Here is a 25,558-nt window from a genome sequence, read left to right on the forward strand (position 1 = left end):
GGAGACAGCTGTGACAGGAAATCTGTGCTATCCCCGGACTCGAGCACCAGGGTTTCTCGGGATGTGGCCGAAGAACCCCGCCCGTGTCGGTGTCACCGTCATCGCTGGTCGATACACAGGGTTTTGGCTGCGGCTACGGACAGAGACACCAGAAGGGCCTGCTCTGTCAGTAGCTCCTGCAAGACACAAGGCAAGATGCATGATTGCATTCCGGACTGGGGAGGAGTGGGGAGACGGGTTGTGTGGGGAGGTGGGAGGGGGTGGTGTGGGTGTGATGGTGGGGAGGGGGTGGTGTGGGTGTGATAATGGGGAGGGGGTGGTGTGGGTGTGATGGTGGGGAGGGGGTGGTGTGGGTGTGATGGTGGGGAGGGGGTGGTGTGGGTGTGATGGTGGGGAGGGGGTGGTGTGGGTGTGATGGTGGGGAGGGGGTGGTGTGGGTGTGATGGTGGAAAGGGGGTGTGGGGGTGCTGCTGGAGTGGGGGGGATGACTCACGTGCCATGGGGAACCGTAACTCAGCAGGTTCTCACTTCCTAGCCTGATGCCAACCTCCGACCTAGTGATTGCCCTTTCCTCGGGCCCACTGACCACGTCCAGTGCGCTCTGTTCTGCTGTGGTGAGGGGCCGCAGGTCCGGGAGATCCATCCATCGTTCTCTCGCTCCCGGCAGTTGTGCGCGGCCTTCTCCTGGTAGGGATGGGAGTGGAAAAAGACGCGCAGTGTTAAACAGTCCAGGGGGTGGGTACGCATGTAGCCCAGGGGGTGGGTAGCTGGTGGCCTCAGTGGCCAGGACATCCAGCCATGGGGTCGGTATGGGTGCTGGCATGTGGTGCAGGGTGGGGGTTCGGCCACTCCCCCCTAAGTGGAGGGGGTGGAGTTACGAGTGTTTGGGACGTGTGTTAGTGCCAGGGGCACAGTGCTGCCTACTTATCCTGAGGAGATCATGCAGTTTTCTCCAGCACTGGCCAGTCCAGACGGTGTTGCCCATTCTGCCACTTGTGCCCAAGCCTGGCGAACGGCAGTGGCTGGCAGCCTCCTACCCACCCCAGGGTCAGGATCCCCGCCTCTTCTCCACAGCCTCTCAACAGGGTCTCCAGTTTTTTATGAGAGGTTGTACGGGTCAGAGCCACCCGGGAGAGATCGTGAGATGCAGGAATTTCTCGATGGGTTGGAGTACACGAGGTTAGGGGAGGGGGACAGGACTACATCAGAAGGAGCGATAGTGGAGCAGGAGATAAAGGATGCGATTGGGAGGATGCAGTCGGGGAAGGTGGCAGGGCCGGATGGATTTCCGGTTGAATATTATAAAAATTCAAGGATATGCTGGCACCCCTGACGGTGGGGATGTTTGAGGAGGCGATAGGGAAGGGGGTGTTGCCACAAACTTTGGGGCAGCCATTGATTTCCCTGTTGCTGAAAAAAGATAAGGATCCGACGGAGTGTGGGTCGTATAAACCCATATCACTTCAGAATGTGGGCGCAAAAGTATTGGCGAAGGTCCTGGCGGGTAGGCTGGAGGAGTGCCTCCCGAAGGTGATAGGTGAAGATCAGATGGGGTTCGTGAGAGGGAGGCAGCTCTTTTCAAATGTTAGAAAGTTATTGAACGTCGTTATGGCACCGGCAGAGGGGAAGGAAACAGAGGTGGTTGTGGCACTGGACGCTGAGAAGGCGTTTGACCAGGTACAATGGGGGCACTTGATGGCAGTTCTGGAGGGGTTTTGGGATTGGACCATGATTTGTGAATTGGGTAAAGCTACTATATAAGGAGCCGAGGGTGAGTGTCCGCACAAACAACATCAGTTTGAGATACTTTCCTCTCCACCGTGAGACTAGGCAGGGATGTCCTATGTCCCCCCTGCTGTTTGCACTCGCGATTGAGCCATTGGCCATCGCATTAAGAGGTTTGGAGGTGTGGGAAGGAATAGATCAGAGGGTGTCCTTATATGCCGATGATTTGCTGTTACACGTGTCGGAACCGAGTGTGTCGATAGGGGGAATATTGGAGCTGCTTCGAGTGTTTGGGTCTTTCTCGGGGGATAAACTAAATCTAGGCAAGAGTGAGTATTTTGTGGTGTCTCAGCCGGGGGTGGGGGCAGGGGTGGGGGGGGGAGGGGTTGGGGGGGGGAGGGGGGGGCTGCCATTCCGTAGTTCAGGGATTCATTTTAGGTATCTGGTCGGTTTGCAGGATTGAAGGAGCTGGAAGTGAACTGGGCTGGAACAGGGGGAAATGTTTAGATACATGCAGGTTCGGGATTTTGTCAGGAAGGAGATACAGAGCTTTCCGGTGGAGCCGGCCTCCACATTGCTGGAGGAGGTGCTGACGACAGGGGGACTGGAGAAGGGGGTAGTGTCAGCGGTTTACGGAGCTATTTTGGAAGACGAGAAGGCACCACTGGAAGGGATCAAAGCAAAGTGGGAGGAAGAGTTGGGAGAGGATATGGAGGAGGGGTTCTGGTGTGAGGTGCTCCGGAGAGTGAATGCCTCCACCTCGTGCGTGAGGTTGGGGTTGATACAGCTGAAGGTGGTATGCAGAGCACACCTCACGAGGGCGAGGATGAGCCGATTCTTTCAAGGAGTAGAAGATGTGTGTGAAAGTTGCGGTGGGGGCCCCACTAATCACGTTCATATGTTTTGGTCCTGTCCAAAGCTAGAGGATTACTGGAAGGAGGTTTTTAGTGTAATTTCTAAAGTGGTGCACGTGAAACTGGACCCAGGCCCCCGGGGGGCCATATTCGGGGTGTCGGATCAGCCAGTGTTGGAAACGGGTGCGGAGGCAGATGTTGTAGCTTTTGCCTCATTGATCGCCCGAAGGCGGATCCTGATGGGTTGGAGAGCAACCTCTCCACCCTGTGTCCTGGCGTGGCGGGGGGATCTGTTGGAATTCTTGACTCTTGAGAAGATTAAGTTTGAACTGGGGTGAAGGATGGGGGGGTTCTACAATTCATGGGCATTATTCATTATGCACTTTCAAGAACTGGATAACATCGAACATTAGTTGGGGTGTGTGGGTGGGAGGGTTGGGGGGAGGGGGGCTGTGTGTGTTAATGGCGACAATGGGTGTTCCCTAATTCCTATTTGTCATCTGTTTGTGTGAACATGCGGGCTAATGTTTGGGGTTTGGTGGGAGGGTGGGATCGTTATTATTGATATGGGGATTGACATATTTGTTACTGATTATTGTTCCTTGTTGGTGGGTGTAAATTTGGGAGAAAATGTGAAAAAGGAGGAGAATAAAAAATATTTTTTTAAAAACAGGGGGCGGGATTCTCCACTCCCACGCCAAAGTGGCCGCGCTGTCGTGAACGCCGTCGAGGTTCACGACGGCGCGGAACAGCCCCGATCCTGACCGATTCAGGCCCTGACAATGGGCCAGTATCGGGGCCGCGTCATCTAGCCGCGCCAGGCCTTGTCGCCCGCGTAAAAGCGGCGCCGCATAGATGACGCAGCCGGCGCCGCATAACGGACGTCATCCGCGCATGCGTGGTTGCCGTCCTGTCCAAATCCGCCCCGCAAGAAGATGGGGGACGGATCTTGCGGGGCCGCGGAAGGAAGGAGGTCCTCCTTCAGAGAGGACGGCCCGACGATCGGTGGGCACCGATTGCGGGCCACCCCACATTGCAGGTGAAGCCCGGTGCAGGATCCCCCCTCGCCCCCCCACAGGCCGCCCTCCCAGCGTTCACGCACCGCCCACGACTGTAGCGACCAGGTGTGGACGGCGCCGGGGGGAACCCGCCGTTTTGGCCTGGCCGCTTGGCCCATCCGGGCCTCAGAATCGCGGGGGTGCCGGAGAATCGCCATTTTGGGTGTCTCCGGCGATTCTCCGGCCTGCGGCCCGCGAAACTCGACCGGGCCGTTCCCGCCGCTTGGGAGAATCGCGGGAGGGCGTCGGACCGGCGTCCCTGGAAATTTTGGCGGCCCAGGCGATTCTCCCAACCGGCGTGGGAGTGGAGAATCTCGCCCAGGGTCTCCAGTTGCACATCAGTGAATCTCGGGGCCATGCGTTTTGCTGCCATCTTGTTGGCTGGAGTGGTGTGTGTGGGGAGTGCAGTGTGTATGTGCAGCTGCAGCTTGTCAGCCTCCTGAGCGTCAATCCCGAACCCGGCAAATCCGGCACCATTTCTCATTAGAATTGATTGTGTTCCACGTAGCGCCGGTGCTAGCCCTTTAACGGTCGGTGAATTGGTCCAGTTGCTGCGCCAGTTTTGCTGTTGAAGAACTCCACTAATCCTGCACTTAGTGCACTTAATTACCACTTAGGCTCAGGAACAGAGAAGCCGGCTGCTTGTATAGGCTGTTCCCAATCTTGGTTAATTTTGGCCACATCTCCATAATGGCAATTAATACAGTATTAATACGGTTGGTTCAGTATAATTTCAGGTCAATGGTATCCCCCAGGATTTTATGGTGGGGAATTCAATGATGGTAATGCCATTGAATGTAAAGGAGAAAAGGTTAAATGTTCTCTTGTTAGGAATGGTCATTGCCTTGTAATTGTGTGGTGTGAATGTTACCATTCCACCTATCAGCCCAAGCCCGAATGTTGTCCAGGTCGTGCTGCCAATGGATACAGACTGCTTCGGTTGCTGAGGAATCACGAATGGTGCTGAACATTGTGCAATCATCAGCGAACATCCCCATTTCTGACCTTATGATGGAGAGAGGTCATTGATGAAGCAGTTAAAGGTGGTTTGCCTGAGGACACTGACATATGTGAGTTCTGATAGTTGTAGAACCAAGTCATGTGACCTGCATGACATCAGCTACTTTGCAGGGTTTGGCCCTTAGTCTATACCAGCTTTTGTACAGTGAAGAGCTATTTAATAAGCCTCTTTTAATGTTGTTCTCAATCCACGTGCATCAGCAATCTATTTCTTTTGTACTGTTAGTCTAAAGATACAACAACACAGCTCTGAGGATCTCCTGTAGCAGTGTCCAGGGACCGAGATGGTTGACCTCCAACAACCACAATTATCTTGCTTTGTGCCAGGTATGACTCCAAACCAGTGGAGAGTTTTCCCCCAGATTCCCACTGACTTCAGTTTTGCTAGGGCAGCACAGTAGCACAGTGGTTAGTACTGTTGCTTCACAGCTCCAGGGTCCCAGGTTCGATTCCCAGCTTGGGTCATTGTCTGTGCGGAGTCTCCCCGTGAATGCGTGGGTTTCCTCCGGGCGTTCCGGTTTCCTCCCACAAGTCCCAAAAGACGCGCTGTTAGGTGAATTGGACATTTTGAATTCTCCCTCCGTGTACCCTAACAGGCGCCGGAATGTGGCGACTAGGGAATTTTCACAGTAACTTCATTGCAGTGTTAATGTAAGCCTACATGTGACAATAAAGATTATTATTGTTGTTATTATCCTTCATGCCAAATTCAATCAAATGCTGATGTTAAGAGCAGTCACTCTCACCTCAGCGGTACACTAACACTGCTGACATCCACTGTTAATTCAATAAGTGTCAAATCCCTGGGTGAAAACCATAAATGAAGCTTCCTGAAATTGGATTCCTTCTGAAAAATGAAAGCCAATGTTAGCTTCTATCGTATATGTTGGAATACAGCGGGGGATTTTCTGCATGTTTCTCGGCGGCAGGAAGTGGCCCACCATTATCCAGCGGCGAGATCTTCTTGTCCCTCTGCTGTCAAGTGATTTCCCACTGAATTCCGCCCCCCATCGTCAGGAAACGCGCAGCGGGGGTTCGCTATCAGCAGAATCGGAAGATCCCACTGGCGAGAATGGCTGGAAAATCCCCACTGTAATGATCATAATGAAAGTTCTCAGAATAGTTCAGTTCCTGCAATAATCTTTCCAACCACATGGCTCGTATTCCACAGTGGGATCATCTGAAAACTCAGCTGCAGATATTAAAGACAGCATTAGAATGTTTAGCAATGTGCGACACAATAATGTTATTTACTTTGCCCCTCATGACACGACTACTTCCTCTATTTTAAAATTTCGATGCACATTAAAACCGTATCCCCTAAATACAGGACAGTTGTGATAAGCTACAGCTTTAACAAATTACACTGTTCTACAACTATGTATTTGCAATGATCTTCCACAGGTGTTGTAATGTGACACATGCCAGACCTCAGGAGGTGGGCTGGGGGGCAGGGGGAGGGGCCTGTAAAATCCCAGGAAACCGCATTGGGCCATCCCCCAAACATGGTCCTGCCACCACCAGAGCATTTTGCCAGCAGCTCCAAGGAGACGTGCAGCTTATTACCATAACTAAAGGACCGATTAGGATTCATTTTATGGTGCTATTAGTGTTTTGCTCATGGTGGAGTGATCCCTGCCCCTGGGGAGGCCGCCAGTGGAGGAAGTGAGGTCCAGGCACAAAGACCCAAAGAGGAGGCCATGGGAACGATAGCCAGCCCCCATGGCCGCAATCTCCCAGCGGGGGAGAACCCCTCTGGCACTCGACCCCATGATTTTTTTATTTTTTTTACTCTCCTGGCCCAGCTCTCAAGGCCTGCTGAGGCTACAGAGATGCCTCTGATTGGGTCAGCAACATCAGGAACTTGCCCACTATCTGTAACTGGATAGTGGGCCCAATGGTGGCCAATTAAGAGGCCACCTGTTTTAAAATGATCAAACAGGTCACAATGGCAAGTGCGGGCTCCGGACTTGCTATTTATCGTGATGCCAGAGGCCCATGCCTGCAGTAACATTCAGAACTTTGCTTTCAAAAGTTGGAGAGGAGCTAACATTATTGTCAGTAAAACATTGCTACATAGTGGACGCAAGTGAACAACCTCATCGCGTCTGGCTCAGTGACGCAACAAGGCCATTAAACCTCTCGAGAGGCCTCTCGCGAGATTTGTGACACTCAGAACGTCTCATGAGATCTAATGAGATCTCGCGTGGCAATTGCGAGAGCGAGATCCAGATTTGCATATTTAAGTGAGCAGTTAGGCTCATTTAAATATGTCGCCGCCCGATTCTCCCAAGGCCAGGGAACGAACACCTGTGCCTGCGAGACTTCGCCATCAGGCCTACTGAAACATGGACCAGGTGTAACGGCACCTGGGGGGAGATCTCCCATGCTATCAGAGGCCACCGGTGGTCAGTCTCTGGGCAGGGTGGTACCCTAGCACTCCGACTGCCATCCGAGCACCTTGTAACTGCCAGCCTGACACCTTGGCACTGCCATCCACGAACCCTAGCAGTGGCAGGGGCACTACCAGGACACTGGGCTGGTGGTGCTAGGGTGCCAGGTTGCCCATGCCAGGAATCGGGCCCGGGGTGCCCTGCTATCATGAGGGGGAGTTGATGGTGGGGCTCGAGGGCCCCTTAACAGGTACGTTGGGACATTGGGGGGGTCCGCAGGCCGCAGTGGGGAATCCGAGGGGAGGCAAGAGATTGGGGCGGCATTTAAAAATGGTGAGGTAAGCGTGGCCTCGGCAAGGCGTTCCTTGTCAAGGCCAAAAAAAGAACAGAGTCCCGTTTGATAGCAGAGTCGTTCTCGGTGCTGTGGATGCCAAGAAACACCCCGCTAAACGTACCCAAAACGGGAGTCTGGTTTTTTTCCTTCAAACCAGTTACCGTTTCAATACATGATGTCCAAAGATGTGCCGGTTAGGTGGATTGGCCATTATCAATTGCCCTTTGGTGTGGGTTGCAGGAATAGGGCGGGGCATTGGGCCTAGGTAGGGTGCTTTTTCAGAGGGTCGGTGCAGACTCGATGAGCCGAATGGCCTACTTCTGCACTGTAGAGACTCTATGATAATTTCTCTGTCAGAAATACATTCAGTCTTCTTAAGAGTGCCAAAATTTTAAAACTTTGGAAGTCCTGACACCTGGTGGTGAAGCTGAAAACAACAATGGGAAAACTTCAGTAAGATTCCAATTTGATGAACCTGAGGTTAGCCAACAAGGAAGTCTCCTGCTACTTTCTGCCAGCAGACCAGTGTAAAGACAATGTGGGCGTGGGAACATGGGAAGGGCAGAAGAACACATCATTCTGGCAAAGTTTTTATTGAGGTTTTCTGAGGGAAAAAAAAATTCAAATACACACTCTGATAATTCAATACTTGCTGTAGGTTTTAAATTATCTATAACATACTGTGCTCAGAGAGACTGAAAGTAAGTCAGAGAAAAAGTCAGGGAGAAAGAGATGACAGAAGTCCTTTTCACCACCTCCGCAAAGCAGATAATTTATCTGCCATAGAATTCATCTCATTTTCATTCCAATGAAATCAATGGAATTAAAATCAGGCAATGGGTGGGATTCTCCACTCCCCCAACCACGGCCGGAATTCTCCAAAATCGCGGTAAAGTGTTGCCGCCGGTGTAAACATCAGAGTGCTTCACGCCGGCGTTAACGGGCCTCTTGGCCCAGCAATTCAGCAACCCACAGGGGGCCAGCATGGCGCTGGAGTGCTTCACGCAGCTCCGGCTGCCGATATGGGCCCCAGCATTTCCGGCCGCGAGTCTGCGCGGCGGCTGGCCGTGGGTACGCGCGTGCGCGCGGCGGCCGTTTTCGTGCCGGCCCCCGCGCAGCATTGCGGATCCCTACAGCGGCCAGGCGCGGAAGGAGCTAGGCCCCCCCCCCCCCGGAATGCACGCCCGCCGATCGGTTGCCCCCAATCGCGGGCCAGGCCATCATGGAGGCCACATCTTTGTCGGCAGCGCGCCTTTCACTTGTAGCGGGATTTTATACTCCCGGGTTTGTCAATGGGATTTCCACGCTTCCAGGAAACCTGCGGCCGGGAGTCTGCTGCGACCGGGATGTATGAATCGTAATAGATGGGCCATCTTCTCCACTGGACAACTGGGCAACGGAGATGAAAATTTATCCCAGAGAATCTTTTCTCATCTAAATTTTTTAATAAAAAATTGATTTGGACGTTTCTCAGGCAAAGATAAAGAGATAAAGAAATAGAAAGCCAGAGGGAAAAGAGATGAATCCACATCCAGGAGATAATGCTGATCCATATCTTGACTCCATCTACCGCCTTGATTCCATCGCCCTAATATCCTTCTACCAATCTCAGTTTTGACATTTTTTCAACAGATTTCTGGTGGAGAGAGTTCTAGATTTCCACGACACTTTGTGTGATGAAGCATTTTCTGACACTTTCTGAGAAGAATTAAAAATTATTATTGCAGCATTCTGCAAGGCACCTCCATTGAGTCTGTAAGCATGACCCCAAGCTTTTGGAGGCCTGTGATTTGAATTCTTCACCTTGCTCTCCCATTGACATTTCTGTCCTTGGCTTGCCGCACTTGTCCCAGTGAAACTCTACATTAGGTGGAACACCACCTCATCTTTTGGTTAGGCATTTAACAGCCTTTCGGACTCAACAATTTCAGACCATAATCTGCACACCATTTAGTTTCCTTTGCTTGTTTTAGGGGGGGTTTCAGTCAGCGGCACACCTGCTCTAGACGCATCTTTTGTTTCTTCTCTTGCCCCATCACCATTCCCTTTCACCCTGGAAGGGCCCTTTTCTGCCCTTGTGCACCTAGTTCGATATCCCTCCCGAATGACGCGATCAAAATGCCTTGTCGCACCCGACTTGGTGACGTGACAAGGTCGTTGAATCTCGCAAGAGGCCTCTCACGGGATTTGTAGCGCTTGGAAAGCCTCCTGGGATCTAACGAGATCGTACGAGACGTTGTGATCTGGATCTCGCCCTCACTGGGCAGATTAACATATTTAAATAAAGGCATTAGTCCCACTTAAATATTTCGGCATCCGATTCTGCCGAGGCCTGGGAGACCTCGCCAGAGTGCCGTTTAGTGCTGGTCCACACAAACGTGGACAAGGTGTAAATGCACCTGGGAGGGGCCTCCCTGGCCATCAGAGGCCCCTGGGTGGTCTGGCTTTGGACAGGTTGGTATCCTGGCATGCCTGCTGGCAACCAGACACCCTGGCAATGCCACCCTGCCTGGGTGCCGAGCTGGCAATGCCTGGGTGCCAGGTTGCCTGTGCCAGGTTGCCTGTGCCAGGGATGGGACCTGGAGGCACCCTGCCCTTTGGAGGTGGGGTGAGGTGGACTCGAGAACCCCCTAAAAGGTAAGTTGGAGCAGTGGGAGGGTGGTCCGGAGTCCACAGTGTGGTGTCCGAGGGGGTTCAAGAGATCGGGGTAGCATTTAAAAATGGCGCCTCGATCTCTTCCTACAGGGCTGAGCTCATTAGTGCAAGAAATAAGGTAAGTGCAGCCTCAGCGGGGCATTCCTCGCCGGGGCCAGGAAAAAAACTTAGTCCCTTTTGATAGCAGGGATGCCCTTGGCGCTGCAGGCATCGAGAAAGACCCTGCTATATACGCCCAAAACGAGACTCTTTTTTGCACGTTAAATTGCACCCCATATGTCAATTTTCTATCCATGTGGATATCTAGCCACTCACCCCTTCCAGTTCTCAATTTCTTGTCACTTCTAGCCTGCAGCCGGAGAAAATTACCATTTCCCTGCTCTCCATTTTACAATTCTGTATGCTGTAAAACTGATCTATTCGTTAGTGAACAAAGAAGGCACAACGTCCCTTTAGAGAAGCTGATCAAAACCCAGCAGAACAACAGCTAAAGGAGAACATGAATGGGAACAGGGCACAAGAACAAGACTCAGATAGAGATCAGAGGCAGAAATAGAGGGAAATCTGAGGCAGTATCAAAGAAGTGTGAAATACAGGTATCTATACCTGGCGAGTAGTGTAAAGATCAAAAACAAAGCAACCATTGGCAAACATATTGTATTTAAAGATGCTTCTTGATGAATATTTCTTACCATGATGGCAGTAAGGGAGATTGTCAATCTGGAAACGCCACAGAAATATGAGGCAGCTCCAATTACTGCAAAAAGGCCAGGGTCCATCCAGGCTTCATGCTTGTCAGTTTGGATACCAAAAATCGACACCATTATGAGACCAATTATCCTGCCATATAATGCTCCAGTGTACCTAATGGAAAAGATAATCAGTTCTAGGACACTTCACATAGATTTTCCTTTGAAAAAAATCAATTCCCTTTCAGATCACTACTTGAAATAGTTCCCCAGTTACATTTTACTGCTGAAGATTTTCAAATATTACACACGAAGAACGAAAACTGAAAAATCTAATGTCCTCCTGATTTCCCACGTGGAAAGCCATTGGACAAACAAACAGGGGAGATCAAATGTGAAATATTCCCTCAGAGGAAGGAAACGGAACTGGTGAATGGATTGTTTATCGAATCACACAGCAGAGACCCAACAGCAAGCATTTCCTTGATGATCAATCTTGTACTTCATTATAATAGCCCACGCCTGCTGTTTGGGCAACTCTTACTGGGATCATTATCCAGAGGATCAGGAGTAGGCACGAGGAGAAATATTCCAACAATTGCCTTAAATATTTCCACACAGGAGAAAACAGACGATACCAGATACTGACACAGGTAAATACAGGCTATATCATCAGATTGGCACAGTAAAGACAGGCTATATCAGATTGACAGTTAAAGACAGGTTATATCATCAGATTGACACAGGTAAAGACAGGCTTTATCATTAGATTGACACAGGTAAACACCAGCTTTATCATCAGATTGACACAGGTAAAGACAGGCTATATCAGATTGATACAGGTTAAAACAGATTGTATCAGAGATTGATGCAGGCTTCGGGGTATCAGACCAGCCAGATCTATTCCTGGGGAGGAGGGCGGGCGCCCTTGCCTTTGCCTCCCTGATCACCCGCCATAGAATCCTGTTCGGCTGGCGGTCAGCAGCACCACCCAAAGCTGCAGACTGGCTGTCCGACCTCTCAGAATCTCTCCAAATGGAGAAAATCAAATTCGCCATCCGAGGGTCAGACGACGGCTTCCACAGAACGTGGGTGTTTTGTTACCTGTAAAGCAGGTAATCTGTGCTACTCAACTCAGTTACCGTAGAGGCTTTGGAAGAAGGCTCGGAGTCGTCCAGAAGTTTTACAGAAGGTTTATTGAGCAACACAACTTAAATAACTACATGAGTTCTTACTTTAAGAACTGTACTAGTAGAAAGGTTACAACTTTTCTATGCTGTACAATTAGGCCTGACCACACTAGCAGCCCTGAGCTAAATCTCTGCCTGTTCTCCTCACAGTCTAATCAGCCAAAGAGACCAAAGGGCTGCTTGCTTCCCCTTTTATACACGCCAGTGCTGCCCCCTAGTGGTCTTTCCATTACCCATCAGCCCCTTCTCTACATACCCATGTAAAGATCACTACATCCCCCCTTTTTCACTTTTTATTCATAGTTGCAGAGCTGTAACTAAAAAAAATCAAACACAGTTAGTTTCATGCACAAATACAGAACAGAGAGCAATGATTGTATCATGTTCACAAGTTCAGACGGTTGGGTGCATGTCTGATTGGGTAGACCTCCTGAGTGGGCATGGAGACCCAGAGGTTTTTATGTCCATTTGGGCACCAACTGCTGGTGTCCCGGGATGTCGCATGATAGAGTCCTGAAGATCTAACGTCGGAAATACAGGTTGATGAGGTGGAACCTTCAGCAGGTCTCGCCGCTTGCGTCGAAACAGTATTCCATCATCAGACTTCACAACGTACAATCGTGGCGATACTTGGCGGAGCACCATTGCCATGTTAGACCAACCTCCACCAGGGTGTCGCAATCTAACCATGTCATTGATCGCTAACGGATGCAGCACTTTTGCATGCCGGTCATAGTGCTGCTTTAGTCCGTGACGTTGGTGACGCATCGTGTCCAGGACTGGCGAGTGATCTGGATTGGCGAAGTGTGACACCGGTAGCATTGTCCTCACATCTCGATTGAAGAGCATTTGAGCCGGTGACAGCCCAGAGCTCAAAGGCGATGAACGATATGACAATAGAGCCAAGTGTATGTCGGAATTCGAGTCTGTGGCCTTGCTGATCAGTTGCTTAATAATGTGGACACCTTTCCCCACCCTGCCATTCGATTGAGGAAAGTGTGGACTCGACGTCACGTGCTTGAAGTTGTATTTTTTTGAGAATTCCAACCACTCCCAGCTTGCAAAGCACGGACCATTGTCGGACATGACCGTCTGTGGGATGCCATGCCTCGAGAAGGTTTCCTTGCAGGCTTTGATAACTGACGCCGATGTGAGATTCGGGAGTTTCATTACTTCCAGAAAGTTGGAGTAATAATCTATGAGAAGAACATAGTGTCGACCCATGGAATGAAACAAGTCGATGCCAACTTTGTCCCACGGTGACGTAGCCATCTCATGCTGCTGGAGTAGCTCCTTGCATTGTGCCGGTCGATGTTTTTGGCACGTGTCACATGTGAGCACTATGTTTGTTACGTCCTCGTTTATCCCAGACCAGTACACAGATTGCCTCGCTCTTCTTTTGCACTTCTCGACACCAAGATGCCCCTCATGAATCCTGCGGAGCATGTCCGCCCGGAGTACCAGAGGAATGACGATTCTGTCATTTCGCAGTATGATGCCATCCACCAGGGACAGTTCAGTTTGGACGTTTTGGAACTGTGGGCACCGCCCTCTTGGCCAGCCATGCTGAAGGTTGTGCATGACCTGGAGCAGGGTCGCATCTTCTCGTGTCACCTGATGAATTTGCTGCAGCCTCTCGTCCGTTGCTGGGAGTGTCTCCCTGCACCACTGTGCATGAGCTTCTACATCATTAATGGAAGCCGGAGGTGGACTGTCAGCATCAATGGCTCGGGATAATTTTCATAGAATTTATAGACTTTACAGTGCAGAAGGAGGCCATTCGGCCCATCGAGTCTGCACCGGCTCTTGGAGAGAGCACCCTACCCAAGGTCAACACCGCCACCATATCTCCATAACCCAGCAACCCCACCCAACACTAAGGGCAATTTTGGACACTAAGGGCAATTTATCATGGCCAATCCACCTAACCTGCACATCTTTGGACTGTGGGAGGAAACCGGAGCACCCGGAGGAAACCCACGCAGACACGGGGAGGATGTGCAGACTCCGCACAGACAGTGACCCAAGCCGGAATCGAACCTGGGACCCTGGAGCTGTGAAGCAATTGTGCTATCCACAAGACTACCGTGCTGCCCCTTAATAAGGGGCAGGATTCTGCGGGAATCGGCGGGGCAGGCAACTCCGGCGCCGAGGAATGGCGGGAACCACTCCGGTGCGGGCTGCCCCAAAGGTGCGGAATCCTCCGCTTCTTCAGGGGCTAGGCTGGCGCCGGAGTGCTTTGCGCCGCACCGGCCAGCAGGGAAGGGGCTTGGCGCCGTGCCAACCGGCGCCGAAGGGCCTCCACCGGCCGGCGTGAGGTAGCGCATGCGCGGGAACGCCAGCATGTGCTGGCATCATCCCAGCGCATGCACGGGGGGGATCATCTCCACGTCAGCCATCGCGGTGGACCACAGCGGCCGACACGGAAGAATAGAGTGCCCCCACGGCATAGGCCCGCCCGCGGATCGGTGGGCCCCGATCGTGGGCCAGGCCACCGTGGGGGAACCTCCCGGGGCCAGATCCCCCCGCGCCCCCCGGAGGACCCCGGAGGCCGCTCGCGCAGTCAGGCCCCGCCGGCGAATACTTGGTGTAACATACACCGGCGGGACTGGTCGAAAATGGGCGGCCACTCAGTCCATCGCAGGCCGGAGAATCGCTGGGGGGGGGCCGCTGCCAGCGGCCGCCAACCGGCGCGGCACGATTCCCGCCCCCGCCAAATCCCCGGCGGCGGAGAATTCGGCAGCCAGCCGGGGCGGGATTCACGCCACCCCCTGGCGATTCTCCGACCCGGTTGGGGGGGGGGGGGTCAGAGAATCCCGCCCAAGGTGTCAGCTATTATTAGGTCCTTCCCAGGAGTGTAGACCAGCGTGAAGTCGTACCTCCGCACCGTCATCACCATGTGTTGTAGGCGCGGCACCATGTCATTGAGATCTTTGTTGATAATGTTGACCAGTGGCCTGTGATCAATCTCCACTAGAAATGTGGGAAGACCATACACATAGTGGTGGAATTTTGTTATACCCGTGATCAATCCCAGGCACTTGTTCTCTATCTGTGCATGCCTGCATTCCGTGGCGGTCATCGCTCGCTCCGACTGGTCATTCTGTTGAAGTAGCACCGCACCAATTCCATGTTGACTGCTGTCGGTGGAGATCTTTGTGGGTTTTGTAGGGTCGAAGAATGCCAGCGTTGGAGCTGCCATCAATTGGTGCTTCAGATCCACCCACTCGTCTTGGTGGCGTGGAGTCCAGTCAAACTCCGTGTCCTTCCTTATCACTTGTCGTAACGCCGTCATCCGTGCTGCTAGGTTCGATATGAACTTGCCGAGGAAGTTGATGAATCCAAGAAACCTGAGCACCGCTTTCTTGTCACGTGGCCGCTGCATGTTCTGAATTGCCGCAATCTTCTCAGCGTCCGGCTTCACCCCGTGCTCTGATATCGTGTCACCCAGGAAGGTCAGAGATGAACGTGGGAAGGTGTACCACTTGGTTGAGCTTCAGCCCAAATTGGTGGGTTCTTTGGAAGATTTGTTTTAACCGAGCAATGTGGTCTTCCTCTGTCGTTGACCACATTATGATGTCATCAACATATACACGGACGCCTTCAATGCTTTCCGTCATCTGCTCCATAATTCGGTGAAATATTTCGGATGCAGAGATAATCCCGAAAGGCATACGATTATAACAGTGTCGTCCAAACGGTGTGTTGAAGGTACACAGCAGTCGGCTGGAATCATCGAGCTGCATTTGCCAGAAGCCTTGTGAGGCATCAAGTTTGGTGAATATGCGAGCTTTCGCCATTTCGTTCGTTATCTCCTCTCGCTTGGGGATAGGGTAGTGTTCCCTGTGAATGTTTTTGTTCAAGTCTTTGGGATCTAAACAGATTCTGAGTTCACCGGACGACTTCTTGACACATACCAACGAGCTGACCCAGTCAGTCGGTTGTGTGACCTGTGATATGATCCTTGAGATTGGAGGCATTGGAGTTCTGCTTTTAGCTTGTCCCACAACGGAGCTGGTACCCTCCTTGATGCATGAATGACCGGTGTTGCATCGCCTTTGAGCAGGCTTTTGTACTACCCATGCCACAAAAGAAGTCAGGATACTCACTGAGAAGCAGCTGGATGGCATCAGCTAGTCGTGATGAGTCAACCGTGTTCATGAAAATCCTTTTCATCAGCCGCAAATCCTTGCAAGCTTGAGCACCTAACAGTGACGTTCTTTTGTCGTCTATGATCTCAAAGCGTAGTCCTTTCGTGACTTTCTTATTAACTACTTGTAGGTGGCATGATTCTCTCGAGGTGATCTGGTTGCCATTGTAGTCTGTTAACTTGCATGCAGCAGGTATCATCTCGTGTGTCCCTGGGATGGATGCGAGATCTATGCTTGTCATCAAGTTCGCGGATGCTCCCGTGTCGAGCTTGAACGTAATTGGGGAGTTGTTCACTTGCACCGTGACACTCCATTCGCTTGTGGATTCAATGGTATGCACGTATTGAGGCTGTGTGGTCAGCTCGTGCGGTTCCTCTGTGGCATTTATAATTCCAACGCCGTATGTGTTCTCCCAGGAGTGGAGCTCTTCGTGGACAGAAAAGTTTTCTTCGGGTGTCTGAGTGTCCATTGCATCTACTGTGTGAACCTTGAAGTTTCCATGTCTTTGCGTTGGAGAGTAATATTTGGCTGTGGACTGACACTGCGAGGGAAAATGATTCATCTTGGAGCACTTTAAACATCTTTTGCCTAGTGCAGGACATTTCCCTTTTAAATGGGCGGTGCTACAGCAGTAGCATGTCATGACGTCCGTGTTCTGTATTTGTTTCCCCGGCGCCCAAATGTATATGTACCCCCCCCCCAAGTTTCCCACCACCCCCCCTCCCTCCCCCACAAATAGATGCCTACTTATGTGCTAAAAACAATATTGCCAATTGTACAGGGCTGCTGTTGTTGAGCTGGCACATAATACTCTACCAGTTATTGTATTCTAACTTTTTTTTGTTGTTGTAGATATATATATGTATTCTATTTTGTGTACATAACGGTAAATATACTTTATTCAAAAACCCAACAAAAAACATTTATATTCAAGGGAAATGCCGATTCGGGGGAACCACAGATTTGAGCCAGGGAGGAGGGATGGAAATTTTCGGAGATGGGAGGAGAAGGGGATTAAGACACAGAAAGATTTGTTTCTTAGGGGTCGGTTTGCAGGATTGAAGGAGCTGGAAGCGAAGTGTGGGCTGGAGCAGAGGAAAATGTTGAGATACATGCAGGTTCAAGATTTTGCCAGAAAGAAGATGCAGAACTTCCCAGAGGAGCCGGCCTCCACATTGCTGGAGGAGGTGCTGACGACAGGTGGACTGGAGAAGGGGGTAGTGTCAGCGGTTTACGGAGCTATTTTGAAGGAGGAGAAGGCACCGCTGGAAGGAATCAAAGCAAAGTGGGAGGAAGAGTTGGGAGAGGATATGGAGGAGGGGTTCTGGTGTGAGGTGCTCCGGAGAGTGAATGCCTCCACCTCGTGCGCGAGGTTGGGGCTGATACAGCTGAAGGTGGTGTACAGAGCACACCTCACGAGGGCGAGGATGAGCCGATTCTTTGAAGGAGTAGAAGATGTGTGTGAACGTTGTAGGGGTGGGGGGAACCCACTCACCACGTTCATATGTTCTGGTCCTGTCCAAAGCTAGAGGATTACTGGAAGGAGGTTTTTAGGATAATTTCAAAAGTGGTGCACGTGAAACTGGACCCGGGCCCCCGGGAAGCCATATTCGGGGTGTCGGATTAGCCGGGGTTGGAAACGGGTGCGGAGGCAGATGTTTTAGCCTTCGCCTCGTTGATCGCCCTAAAGCGAATCCTGATGGGTTGGAGGGCAGCCTCTCCACCCTGTGCCCTGGCGTGGCGGGGGGATCTGTTGGAATTCTTGACTCTTGAGAAGGTTCAGTTTGAACTAAGGGGAAGGATGGAGGGGTTCTACAATTCATGGGCATTATTCATTATGCACTTTCAAGAACTGGATAACATCGAACATTAGTTGGGGGGGGGGGTTGGGAGGGTTGGGGGGGAGGGGGGCGGTGGGTGTTAATAGTGACTATGGGTGATTCCTGATTCCTTTTTGTCAGTTGTTTATGTGAACATGTGGGTGTAGCGCACAAAGACTCCGAGAGACGAATAGAGTGAAGTCGATGAGGCTTTATTAAGCGTGACTGTTCCCCCGCAGTTCAGTAGTAGACTGCCTGCGGGGGAGGACTCCTGGTACTTATACTCCGCCTTCAGGGCGGAGCTAGAGGTCAACGTCCAACCAGGACCCGGGATCTGTCAGCCAATGACATCACAGCTTCACAGTCCCACATGACCCCTAATGCATACTACCACATTCACCCCTTGTTAAAAATGAACCCGGCGGGGTGATGCTTCGCATGGTGGTAAGGGTTTACAAGGCTGGTCCTGGGAGGAAAACTTTCGCATGTTATTACAGTATGTACAAGGTTTTTTTTGTTTTGAACTATTTACAGTAATCGTCAGGAAAAAGACAAAATGTTTTCGTTAAAAGTCCACATATTGTAGCGTTAGATCGACGCCACGAGTCGGTCGGGCGGTCTGGTTGTCCGTGTCAATCGCCTCGGCCCCGGTGGTGGTGGTGGTGCTTGTTCCGGTGTTGTCGTCTCCGGGAGCCTTACGGTTTCAGCTTGGGCTTCACTCCTGGTCGGGCCTGGGAGGAGGACCGATCCTCCTGGGAAGGGGGCGGTCGCGGGGTGCGGCGGTGGCAGGAAGGGGGTGATTGGTGTCGGGGGGGGTGTGTGTTGCCGGCGGGCGCCAGATCTCGCAGGGAGACCGTGTCCTGTCGGCCGTTGGGGTGCTCCACGTAAGCGTACTGCGGGTTCGCGTGAAGGAGGTGAACCCTTTCGACCAACGGGTCCGACTTGTGCGCCCGTACATGTTTTCGGAGCAAGATGGGTCCTGGGGCCGCCAGCCAGGTCGGCAGCGACGTTCCAGAGGAGGACTTCCTGGGGAAGACAAGGAGGCGCTCATGAGGCGTTTGGTTAGTGCTAGTGCAGAGTAGTGACCGGATGGAGTGGAGAGCATCCGGGAGGACCTCCTGCCACCGTGAAACTGGGAGGTCCCTGGACCGTAGGGCCAGTAGGACGGTCTTCCAGACCATGCTGTTCTCCCTCTCTACTTGCCCATTCCCCCGGGGGTTGTAGCTGGTCGTCCTGCTCGAGGCTATACCGTTGCTGAGCAGGAACTGGCGCAGCTCGTCGCTCATGAAGGAGGACCCCCTGTCGCTGTGGACGTATGCGGGGCAACCGAACAGTGTGAATATGGTGTTCAGGGCTTTAATGACTGTGGCCGCGGTCATGTCAGAGCAGGGGATGGCGAATGGGAAGCGGGAGTACTCGTCCACCACATTAAGAAAGTATATGTTGCGGTCGGTGGAGGGGAGGGGTCCTTTGAAATCCAGACTAAGGCGTTCAAAGGGGCGGGAAGCCTTAATCAGGTGCGCACCATCCGGCCTGAAAAAATGCGGTTTGCACTCTGCGCAGATGTGGCAGTTCCTTGTGACTGTACGGACCTCCTCTAAAGAGTATGGGAGGTTGCGGGACTTAATAAAGTGCTGGAACCGAGTGACCCCCGGATGGCAGAGGTCCTCGTGAAGGGTTTGGAGGCGGTTAATTTGTGCGTTGGCACATGTGCCGCGGGATAGGGCATCAGACGGCTCGTTCAGCTGTCTGGGACGATACAAGATCTCGTAGTTGAAGGTGGAGAACTCGATCCTCCACCTTAAGATCGTGTCGTTTTTGATTTTGCCCCGCTGTGCATTATCGAACATGAAGGCTACCGACCGTTGGTCCGTGAGGAGAGTGAATCTCCTGCCGGCCAGGTAATGCCTCCAATGTCGCACAGCTTCCACTATGGCTTGGGCTTCCTTTTTCACTGAGGAGTGGCGGATTTCTGAAGCGTGGAGGGTTCGGGAGAAAAAGGCCACGGGTCTGCCCGCTTGGTTAAGGGTGGCCGCTAGAGCTACGTCGGAGGCGTCGCTCTCGACCTGGAAGGGGAGGGACTCGTCGATGGCGCGCATCGTGGCCTTTGCGATATCCGCTTTGATGCGGCTGAAGGCCTGGCAAGCCTCTGTCGACAGAGGGAAGGTCGTGGTCTGTATTAGGGGGCAGGCCTTGTCTGCGTACTGGGGGACCCACTGGGCGTAGTATGAAAAGAACCCCAGACAGCGTTTTAGGGCTTTTGAGCAGAGCGGAAGGGGAAATTCCATGAGGGCGCGCATACGTTCGGGTCTGGAGGAATTTTTGGAGGTTGGCGTCGTGGTCCTGCTGATCATGGCCGCAGATGGTTACATTGTCGAGATACGGGAACGTGGCCCGTAACCCGTGTTGATCAACCATTCGGTCCATCTCTCGTTGGAAGACCGAGACCCCATTTGTGATGCCAAATGGGACCCTTAGGAAATGGTATAATCGCCCGTCTGCCTCAAAGGCTGTGTACTTGCAGTCACTTGGGCGGATGGGGAGCTGATGGTAGGCGGACTTGAGGTCCACGGTGGACAAGACCTTATATTGGGCAATCCGATTGACCATGTCGGATATGCGGGGGAGAGGGTACTCGTCTAGTTGTGTGTACCTGTTGATGGTCTGGCTATAGTCTATGACCATCCTTTGCTTCTCCCCTGTCTTTACTACTACCACCTGTGCTCTCCAGGGACTATTGCTGGCCTGGATTATGCCTTCCTTTAGTAGCCGCTGGACTTCGGACCGAATGAAGGTCCGGTCCTGGGCACTGTACCGTCTGCTCCTAGTGGCGACGTGTTTGCAATCCGGGGTGAGGTTTGCAAACAAGGATGGGGGTTGCACCTTGAGGGTTGCGAGGCCGCAGATAGTGAGTGGGGGTATTGGGCCGCCGAATTTGAAGGTTAGGCTCTGTAGATTGCACTGGAAGTCTAATCCCAGTAATGTGGGGGCGCAGAGTTGGGGAAGGACGGAGAGCCTGTAGTTTTTGAACTCCCTCCCTTGCACCGTTAGGGCAACTATGCAGAAGCCTTTGATCTGTACGGAGTGGGATCCTGCAGCTAGGGAAATCTTTTGTGCACTGGGATGGATGGTCAAAGAACAGCGTCTTACCGTGTCGGGGTGGATAAAGCTCTCCGTGCTCCCGGAGTCGACTAGGCATGGTGTCTCGTGCCCGTTTATCAGCACCGTTGTCGTCGTCGTCTGGAGTGTCCGGGGCCGAGCTTGGTCCAGCGTCATTGAAGCCAGACGTGGTTGTAGTGGTTGATCGTCTTCTTCGAACCCCGTGGAGCCGTCGACACTGGGGTCCGTTGTTGCCGTCCAAGATGGCGTCGGGGGTGAACAAGATGGCTGCCCCCATGCATCGCACATGGCTGGGGGGTCACAAGATGGCGGCGGGAGTGGACAAAATGGCCGCCCCCATGCGTCGCACAGGTTTGGGGTGGTCCAAGATGGCGGCGCCCTTCCTCCCCTCATGGTGGCCGGGACCCAAAATGGCGGTGTCTGCGGGTCACACATGGGGCGCTGGGGGGGTTGGGGAGTGTTGGGAACACGCAGGACTCCCTCTTCTCTGGGGACAGCGGTGGCCGGGACCCAAAGTGGTAGCGCCGGCAGGTCATACATGGGGCGCGGGGGGGGGGGGTTGGGGAGCGTAAACGGCGTGCAGGGTTCCCTGTTCTCCCGGGACAGCGGCGACCTCGCGGGACCGGCACACAGCCGCGAAATGGCCCTTTTTCCCGCAGCTCTTACAGATCGCTGCGCGGGCCGGGCAGCGCTGCCGGGGGTGTTTCGCCTGGCCGCAGAAATAGCAGCGGGCGCCCCCAGTGCGACTTGGCTTTTGGACCGCGCAAGCCTGTGGGGTGTCCGGGGGGGGGGGTGGGTTTGTCGCGACGGGTACGTACGGAGCCCAATGGGCTGCCGCGCGGTCGGGGCCGTAGGCGCGGGTATTACGCGCGGCCACGTCTGGGGAGGCTGCTAGGGCCCGTGCCTCTGAGAGTCCTAGCGACTCTTTTTCTAGAAGTCTTTGGCGGATTTGGGAGGAGTTCATACCTGCCACAAAAGCATCGCGCATTAACATGTCCGTGTGTTCATTTGCGTTCACCGGCGGGCAGCTGCAGGCTCGTCCTAAAATTAGTAGCGCGGCGTAGAATTCATCTATCGATTCTCCGGGACTTTGCCGTCTCGTTGCGAGTTGATAGCGAGCGTAGATCTGGTTCACTGGGCGAACATAGAGACTTTTTAGTGCTGCGAACGCCGTCTGGAAATCCTCTGCGTCTTCGATGAGAGAGAAAATCTCCGTGCTTAACCTCGAGTGCAGGACCTGTAGTTTTTGGTCTTCTGTGACCCGGCCGGTGGCCGTTCTGAGGTAGGCCTCGAAACAAGTCTGCCAGTGCTTGAAAGCTGCTGCCGCGTTCACTGCGTGGGGGCTGATCCTCAGGCATTCCGGGATGATCCTGAGCTCCATATTCCTTTAGTCACGCTTAATAAATTGTAGCGCACAAAGACTCCAAGAGACGAATAGAGTGAAGTCGATGAGGCTTTATTAAGCGTGACTGTTCCCCCGCAGTTCAGTAGTAGACTGCCTGCGGGGGAGGACTCCTGGTACTTATACTCTGCCTTCAGGGCGGAGCTAGAGGTCAACGTCCAACCAGGGCCCTGGATCTGTCAGCCAATGACATCACGGCTTCACAGTCCCACATGACCCCTAATGCATACTACCACAGTGGGTGAATGTTTTGGGTTTGGTGGGAGGATGGGATCGTTGTTATTGATATGGGGATTGACATATATGTTACTGATTATTGTTTACTGTTGGTGGGTGTAAATTTGGGAGAAAATGCGAAAACGAATAAAGAATTTTTTTTTTTTTTAAACATTTATATGAAAATGGATTGATGCAGGCAAAGCCAGGTTGTATCTAATTGACACAGGTAAGACAGACTGCTGCAGAGATTGGTACAGGTAAAAACAGACTCCGGCAAAGATTGACATCAGTAAAGACTGTCTGTATCAGAGAATGACACTGGTCCAGACAGCCAATATCAGAGATTGATACAGGTAAAGAAAGACTGTATCCAATATTGATACAAGTAAAGACAGGCTGTATCAGAGGTTGACATAGATACAGAGAGGCTGTATCAGATATGTGTTACGAATGGGAGTGAGTCAGGCAAACTACATTGACTTCCTCTCACCGCCCATCTGTGAGCAGAAAATGCATTAAATTATTTTTAAAGTATGCGGTGACGTGTCTTGTGCGATCCAATTTACTAATAACCCCCAACAAATTCACTTTCTGATGAACTCAGAAGGTTAGTTTATTTCACATTCAAAAGCCAGGAGAGGACTGTTCGTAACTTCCCACTCCTCTCCACGCACAAGGTAAAGGGGGAATGGGAAAAAGAGTTTTATAGCTATGGATAGTAATAGTACAAGAACCACAGAAATTAATATTAAGTCACATAATTTCCACAGTCTGAGTCCAATGAGGAATTGTTTAATATAATTATTTCAACTAGCTGAAAACAGGCTTTACAGTTGGTGCTGGTACCGCAAGATGAAGTAGGTACACAGAGCCTGGGTTACTGCAACAGGAAATCTTCTAATAGAGACAGGCTTCAAGGAGCAGACTGTTGTCAGCCTAGAGGTTTGCTTCTTGGTAGTTCACCAGTTGGATGTTAAACATCAGACTGTTTGGGGGGCTAAAGATAGAGGGCGCGATTTAAGTAAATGGGAACAAAGTCCCACAGCGAGCACGTTTAGCCGCTTGTTTCCCAGTGCTCACAGCGCCAAGAAACACATGGCTACACAACGCCACTCACATTGAATAGGGCTCCTCAACGGGAAACGTGCAGTCGAGAGTGCACATAGCCCTGCTTTGTACACTGAGGAGTTCCGCTCACCGGAACCCCTCAGTGTAGCGAGAGGTAAATGGCATCCCATCTCCGAGGCCCCTGACATGACCACCAACCCCCCCCCCCCCCCCGCCCCGCAAGCCCCAATTCACTATGGGAGGTCCCTGCCCCTCCCCCCCACCCCCCTCCCCCCACCCCCGTACACCCCCTCAGGACACCCCTGGCCTGATCGCCAGCGCACAAGAAGTGTCAGCTTGGCACCTTGGCAGTGCCAGGCTGTCACACAGGTGGCATTTCCAGGGTGCCAGGCTGGCACTGCCAGGGTGCCTGGGTGGCACCAGCAGCTGAAAGTGCTTGATTTTGTCAAACAAGTGATTTCACCGTTACAGTGTGCAATGCAGAAGAAGATGCAAGAGATAACTTCAGTTCATTGTTTTCTTTTTCGAGGGGCTGTGACCATTCCGGTCCTGGAGAGTTCTCTCTTGAATCAATTTTCCCTTGATCGGTTTTCACTGCTTTTACATTAAGTGTCATAGCCCAGGAGCCAGCTGCCATGAAAAGCTGCTTTCCCATTTCACCAATATGTTCCAAGGAGACGATGAGGGAACAGATAAGTCCTCTCAGAGAGCTGAGAACAGTGTTGGAGATTGACACCTTTGACGAAAATGACTTGGTGTTGGGGACGGGTGAGGGTACGTAGGAGTTGGATGGAAACAGTAAATAGTAGATGAAGTTAACGATTTGTAGGAAAAGTGAGCATGGGAGATGTGTGGAGTAAAGGGTTAGTGAATAATAGTTACTGAGCATGTACATAAGGATCATGGTGATGTCATTCACTGAGAGGAAATGAGTGTGAAGCATTTTAGAGATTAGCTCCAGCTATGCCTCGATCTTGTAACATTTGTAAATAGTTGGGATGTAAATAAATGCATTTTCAACAAGACCATTCTAGAGTAAGAAGCTAATATAACCACAAAATAAAAGAGAGGCTGTGACATATAAAGACAGCTGAATCAGATTGACAGGTAAAGATAGGTTGTATCAGAGATCAACCAGTTTGTTTCCAATCACTAGCTTTCGGAGCACAGCTCCTTTATCAGACCGAGCAACTGGAGAGACCTCTGGACCTGTAAAGACTTAATTACCTGCAAAGACATGCATTCAAAGTATCGTCTTGCATCTTTGACCTTGTCTATATATATGTTTCTGGAACCCACCTCTGCATTCACCTGAGGAAGGAGCTGTGGTCTGAAAGCTAGTGATTCGAAACAAACCTGTTGGACTTTAACTTGGTGTTGTAAGATTTATTACTGTGCTCACCTCAGTCCAACGCCGGCATCTCCACATTGTATCAGAGATTGGCACAGGTAAACGAAGGCTACATCAGAAATTGATACAGGTAAAGACAGGTTGTATCAGTTTGACACAGGTAAAGGCAGGCCGCATCAGAGATTGATACAGGTAATGTTAAGCTGTATCAGAGATTGACACAGGTAAAGAAAGATAGGCTGTATCAGGGCGGCACAGTAGCACAGTGATTAGCACTGTTGCTTCACAGCGGCAAAGTCCCAGCTTCGATTCCCGGCTTGGGTCACTGTCTGTGCAGAGTCTGCACGTTCTTCCCGTGTCTGCGTGGGTTTCCTCCGGGTGCTCCGGTTTCCTCCCACAAGTCGCAAAAGACATGCTGTTGGTGAATTGGACATTCTGAATTCTCCTTCAGTGTACCTGAACACGTGCCGGAGTGTGACGACTAGGAGATTTTCACAGTAACTTCATTG

The 25,558-nt window shown here is 51.9% G+C and overlaps 1 protein-coding gene across 1 annotated transcript in view; it reads right to left on the reverse strand.

The window, feature by feature from the left end:
* Positions 1-25,558, reverse strand: part of LOC140385547 (chloride channel protein C-like) — a 209,185-nt gene that overhangs the window by 83,651 nt on the left and 99,976 nt on the right. The window contains exon 11 of the mRNA XM_072467798.1: positions 10,732-10,903. Coding sequence (XP_072323899.1) covers positions 10,732-10,903 — 172 coding nt within the window. The remainder of the gene's footprint in view (positions 1-10,731; positions 10,904-25,558) is intronic.

Source organism: Scyliorhinus torazame, chromosome 11 (assembly GCF_047496885.1).
Source record: "Scyliorhinus torazame isolate Kashiwa2021f chromosome 11, sScyTor2.1, whole genome shotgun sequence".
Lineage (NCBI taxonomy): Eukaryota > Metazoa > Chordata > Chondrichthyes > Carcharhiniformes > Scyliorhinidae > Scyliorhinus > Scyliorhinus torazame.